Source organism: Papaver somniferum, chromosome 4 (assembly GCF_003573695.1).
Source record: "Papaver somniferum cultivar HN1 chromosome 4, ASM357369v1, whole genome shotgun sequence".
In the NCBI taxonomy this organism is placed as follows: Eukaryota; Viridiplantae; Streptophyta; class Magnoliopsida; order Ranunculales; family Papaveraceae; genus Papaver; species Papaver somniferum.
In genome coordinates, this window is record NC_039361.1 from 154765463 (window position 1) to 154771614 (window position 6152).

Here is a 6152-nt window from a genome sequence, read left to right on the forward strand (position 1 = left end):
TTGTTCGGCGCTAGATGTTGTTCTTCACTCCAAAAAATTATTACGTGAAAACGTTATGATATTAAGTGCGAAATAATCTGAAGCCATGCTAGAAAAAAATCTTGAATATGAATTTGAAAATTCCAAAAAAAGTTATTACGTGAAAAGGTTGTGATATTAAGTACGAAATAGTCTGGAATCCAAACTGGAAAAAGTTCTTGAATATAAATATAAAAATTCTGAAATTTAATTGATCAGTAACATTGAAAAGAGGAAGTTAGTACAGTTAATATGCTACTCCCTCTGTTCCTTTTTAATAGGCTGGTTTCCATAAATAAATGTTTTAAAAAAATAGGCTGGTTTTCTAATTGGGAAAAGTCAAATGTTACTTTAATTTTCTGGGACCATTTTATTTCTTTTGCTGACAAGTGTCATGAAAACCATTCCACTTCACTTCTTTTACTGACAAGTGTCATGAGGACCACTTTCAATGATTAGTTTACGAATTATGGTTACTAGCACTGTCAAATTATTAATACATCATCAACCCCAAAAATCGTATTTAGACATATTAAATTTACACAAAATACGGTAATAATTTTCAAAATTTAAACTCATACGAAAACTTCCAAATGAAGTAAAGGTAAATACAAAAAGCAACCCATGTGAATGAACCCCATAATCACTCACCCTTCTCTCTCTCTCCATTCACTATTTCCTTGCTCCCAAAAGACGAAACTTACGCTCCCTTCCTTTTAAAACCCTTTCTTTCATTTCATTATAAAAGAGTCACAACCCTCTCATTACTTTGTCACACCAAAAACTCTCAACTCCCTTCTCATATCTTCCGTTTCATTCACAACATACATTGTTCTGATCTCATCAAGAATGGCTCACCCAATAACACCACTATCACCACCGCTGAAAGATGAACTAGACATTGTCATCCCAACAATCAGAAACCTCGATTTCTTAGAGCAGTGGAGACCCTTTTTCCAACCTTATCATTTGATCATCGTTCAAGATGGTGATCCTAACAAAACCATCAAAGTGCCTGAAGGTTTTGATTATGAGCTGTACAACAGGAATGATGTGAACAAGCTGCTTGGTCCTAAAGCTAGTTGTATCTCTTTCAAGGATTCGGCTTGCAGGTGTTTCGGTTTCCTTGTCTCCAAGAAGAAGTATATCTTCACCATTGATGATGATTGCTTTGTAAGTATTCATCTAATCAAATCTACCCTTTTTTTCTGTTTTGATTTTCATTTGTTTTACTGAGATTTTAGTACATTTTTCAGTCTGGTTTTTGGTACAAGTTGTAATTATGGCAGTTTCATGCATCCCAACCTTTTTCAACGGTTGTGGTTTTTGCTATAAATTCATGTCTGTAAGGTCTTAGGTACCGGGTACACAATGTGGGACCTACTTGTAGGACTCGTTCTGGTGTTGTGGGTCCCACAGTAAAGAGTCAAAGTACGTCTTGACTTTTGTCAGTAATTTTCTTGGGTTGATGCTGTGTGGGTGGAATTGCGTTTTCAGGTTGCAAAAGATCCCACTGGACAAGAGATCAACGCTTTGGCACAGCATATTAAGAACTTGTTAACACCATCAACACCATTGTTCTTCAACACTCTGTATGATCCGTTCAGAGAAGGTGCAGATTTCGTGCGAGGATATCCATTCAGCTTCAGAGAAGGTGTTCCGACTGCAATTTCTCATGGTTTATGGCTCAATATCCCTGATTACGACGCCCCAACTCAGCTCGTCAAGCCTCTCGAGCGTAACAATAGGTAATACTAATTCGCTTAGATCACATTGTTAAGTTCATTTAGTCTAGTTTTATTTTGCCTAAAAATTGCTTGTATTAATTTGTATTTTTAGCGCAAACAGGTATGTTGATGCAGTCATGACAATTCCCAAAGGAACATTGTTCCCAATGTGTGGAATGAACCTTGGGTTCGACAGGGAGCTCATCGGCCCTGCCATGTACTTTGGTCTCATGGGTGATGGTCAACCCATTGGTCGTTACGACGACATGTGGGCTGGATGGTGCTGCAAGGTATAATAGAAATTGCAAATGAATTCGTATGGACTTTGCACCATAACTGCAGATTCAAATTTCACTTAACTTGATATGATATAACAGGTGATCTGTGATCATTTGAACCTCGGAGTGAAAACAGGATTGCCATACCTCTGGCATAGCAAGGCAAGTAACCCATTTGTGAACCTGAAGAAAGAATACAAGGGAATCTATTGGCAAGAAGAGATCATTCCATTCTTCCAAAATCTGACTCTACCAAAGGAATGCACAACTGTTCAAAAGTGTTACATTGAATTGTCCAAGCTGGTCAAGGAAAAGCTTGGTCCTATTGACCCTTACTTCCAGACTCTTGGTGATGCAATGGTTACTTGGATCGAAGCATGGGATGAACTCAACCCACCAAAGAAAGCTGAAGGAGCAGCATCACTATCAGCTCCTGCACCAGCCAAGGCGGAGCCAACACCCAAGGCCAAGTAATAAAGAGAATAAATTCACGGACACTAGTTTCAAATAATTCTAGGAATTGGAATATGATCATATTTCTCCTAAGAATTTGCTTTCTGTTCATCTGATTATGTCGCGGTGCTTATTGCATCTATGGTTGTTATATTTTGCTGTACTTCAACTTTCTCTACAATGTATTAGGGTTTCATTTTGGTGTTTTACACATTTTATGGTCATGTGATCACTTGTTGTTTATTCATAAGTGAATCCTTAAGTTTATTAAGGATCAATCACAACTTCAATATAATTTTCATTTTCTTCTTATTGTAAACTTGGGTTGAAGATGCAGATGTTTGCCGAGCACAATATTCACCAAAGAATTCATATCGAGTTGATAAAGTCTTCGTGTACCAAGCTTATTATCAGCTGACCTTCCAAGATCTTCAGTTGTTGCAATATTCAACCCATAATCAATCGAAAGCTTGTGTGCAGCTTCATCGATCCCAGCTCTGACGAAGACAATCAGGGACTTGATTTTTATCGCAACCAAAGAACTGAAATACTAAACAACGACGTGCACAACATAATTGCAATACGTTGACTTGGATATACAATTTTAGTCGGAATGCTTTGATTCCCTGGAGAACCAGCAGTCAGTATTACAATACCACCAACTAAAGCTGATTCTAGTCCTAGACTAGTGACCACTACCGACTCCAGAGAATGTTTCAGAACCTTCTTCTTTGCTTCTAAGAATGTGAGCTTCTCAAGTAGACCTGTCTCAGCCGTCGCAATGGCTAATGCATATATAGAGAGAGAGAGCCCAAAGAACCCATGCCCTGGTAACACCCTTATCCTTGTGGTGCGCTCCTCTCCCTGATGCCAAAAGCTAAAGAACCCCATTAACCACTGCACATCACAAAAAACAGAAGAAAGAAAGATGATCAATTTTTATCATTATTCATGTAGTTCTCAGATTGGCCGTCTTACCAATCACCGGGCCTTAGTACACTAAAACTAAAAGGAACATAGGTATGAGCAGAGCTAAGCTGTGAGAAATTTATAGTAATTACCTGATTAACCTGGAACTCGGTGCGATTAAATCCAGAAACCAATATTTCGCGGAATATTCAATTCAGGTGCCTCCAATATCAATAAATTTAGCAGTGAACAACTGCTGACATCTTGTAAATGACGTACGACATAGCCTGCTAATATAATCCGGAAAAATATGACGAATATGCATTTACCACTTTCCCTCTCATTTTTGCCTTGTAGATCCAATGTCTAATTTTCTGTGGGAGTGTTCGCCTCACCAGCCACCACAAAAAAATTCATCTAAACCCCAAAATGATACCAAATGTCTTTGGGAATACATCATTCTACTATCTGACAACTGAGATCTTTCGTTACATTTCAAGGGGCTAAGAGATTTTAGAACTTGTGAATTTTCTAAGAAGGATCTAGATGATAAGGAGAACAGTCTCACATGAAAATCAACCATTGGAACAAGATGAGAGAAGGGACAAAGGAAGAAGAGATAAGGACAACGAGAGTATACTAATCAAACTAGAAAGTGTTGTTTGGTCCGGAAGCACAGACAATAGCTAGTTTTAATTTATTTAGTATAATATAACAGAAATGAAAGAATTCGATAACCTATCCTCTCGCACACAGTTAGCATATGCTATTACTGGGATGTCTAAAGATTATTCTTAAATCAAATTTCACAAATAAAGGAAAATGATGCTCAAACAACTATAGCTAGTCCTATTTGTGGAATATGGGGCACCTTGTACTATCCAAGATATTTTTGATCTACTGAACTACAAGCTACATATATATGGAGGAGTGCATAGGACAGCAACTCACATTTCCAGCATAAAAATTAAACAACAAAAAAGCAGAAGAATACTTTAACCTGTCAGCTTAAAATCGCATGAGTTACTGATCGTCAATTGAAAAGACATTACTTATCTCCAAAAAGATATGGTTGTGTCAATGTTGAACCAAACTGTTTGAAATCCACAAACCAGCTTGACCAGAACCAGAATCAAGTACCCCATGAGTAAAAAGTGAACCTCGACGTGAGTTCTTTTTTTTTTTTTTGCCTTAATTTTCTCAATGGCTATGTTTTGTTAAAGAATGACCCACATAAGTACGACCAACCCAAAAAATGGAGTTGGTTTACACCCTTCAGTCTAGTTGTTTTCTGTAACTTCAGTATCAAAAATCATACAGTTGTCTAGGATGTGCTACAGAGAACCAAACATAATTATGGAGACGAGCAGGAACCAACATTTTCTATACTTAACACAAAAAGGTGGAAAAACAAAAAGGGAGGATTACTTAAATACCCCTCCTTTTTCTTTTCTTTTCTTTGTAAAAGCGTCAAGACTACAGATTTTACCATTAGTCCAGATTGAACTTCTCAAACGAAAATGTGTTAAACCTGGCTGCAATTGTCGGTGCACATGAAGTTAACCACATAAAAACTAACACTAAATATTGTGCTCAGGCTAATCATATCATGACCAGACATTGAATGAGGTTCAAACTCAGTTAAGCAAACACATCCTATTGTCTCTATTTACTTCATGTACATGATATTTTGTAAAACCAGACAAGTGAACTAAATCCATTCGATAAGAAAAGTTAAATCCACCTCGTTTGTAATCAACCAAACTTGCAAAGTCAGAGAAAAATTAAAATGATGCTGTGACAGCCAATCCGTCGTTTGTAATTCACATCTGCTTTTGCTGTCCCATTAACATTTCTGGTTTATCTTTTCACGTCATGCTATCATTCGATCACGCCATAAAACTTGAAATGCAAGTGGGGATTGCGCCATTAGAGCAACAACACACCCACTCCGATGTAACATTTCATAATCAGGATGACTAAATTCCCCATTATACTTTCAATTAGATACCTAATAAACCAACATTTTTCGGGTGTAATTCAAGAAGAAGAAAAATGCTAAAGAAATAATCTAAAGGGGGCATGTTATGAGTTTTAAGCTGTAATACCACACAAGTGAGCATGCTTACCTGAGCAGCAAACAAGGAGATACAGATCAAACCCATCCAAGAATGTAAACTACAGAAATTAGATAAAGTTTGCCCGAATTCCGAGAGCGCCAGATGCCAAAGCAACTCCTTGCATAGTTAGATGTACCAATTTCTTCAAATTTCTCGACCCTGGACACCATTTATGCACCAATATTGCTGGAGAAAAATAACAATTTCTCATTCAATCATGCCATAAATCATATACTAGAATCAACATTTATAAGAGATATAGTGGGTTTTATATTCTGTACCTTCTCCGCTGATGATTACAAAAACCTATCACCATTACAAGATAATAATGAAGAACCTACAAATTTTTACACAAAATTGCATTATGCATAGCATGTTCGGCCCAAAATTTGAAGAGAAACTCATAATCATAAGCTTTAGAGAGAAAGAGAGAATGATTACAGAGTAGATGTGAGCATTGTGAGTTGATGAGGTGTGAGAAAGGAAGTTTGATCGACAGGAAAGGCCCCAAACAAGAACAAGCACTGCAACTAGAAGACCAGATAATCTAGCAAATACAATCAAATTTGATGATGTTGAAGACGGAGATGCAGTAGCCTTATTCGAGGTCTCCATGACCAAAACACATGAAAGAGGATGAATGAAGA

The 6152-nt window shown here is 37.2% G+C and overlaps 2 protein-coding genes across 3 annotated transcripts; one reads left to right on the plus strand and one right to left on the minus strand.

The window, feature by feature from the left end:
- The first annotated feature begins 720 nt into the window (after positions 1 to 720).
- On the plus strand, positions 721 to 2795 carry LOC113271644 (UDP-arabinopyranose mutase 1-like). Of its 2 annotated transcripts, none has more exons than XM_026521538.1 (4): positions 721 to 1191; positions 1516 to 1766; positions 1858 to 2035; positions 2123 to 2795. In XM_026521538.1, the coding sequence occupies exons 1-4, from the start codon at positions 868 to 870 to the stop codon at positions 2495 to 2497; spliced, it is 1128 nt and encodes a 375-aa protein (XP_026377323.1). In that variant the 5' UTR covers positions 721 to 867; the 3' UTR covers positions 2498 to 2795. The 2 variants fall into 2 exon arrangements, with proteins under 2 accessions (XP_026377323.1, XP_026377324.1); XM_026521539.1 differs by having other exon boundaries at positions 726 to 1191; positions 1867 to 2035.
- Positions 2796 to 5448: 2653 nt separating this feature from the next.
- LOC113271645 (probable transmembrane ascorbate ferrireductase 4) lies at positions 5449 to 6152 on the minus strand. Its single transcript, XM_026521540.1, has 3 exons — positions 5947 to 6152; positions 5787 to 5811; positions 5449 to 5691 (listed from the first exon to the last, which is right to left on the minus strand). Exons 1-3 carry the CDS (start codon positions 6118 to 6120, stop codon positions 5573 to 5575), a joined length of 318 nt encoding a protein of 105 aa, XP_026377325.1. The 5' UTR covers positions 6121 to 6152; the 3' UTR covers positions 5449 to 5572.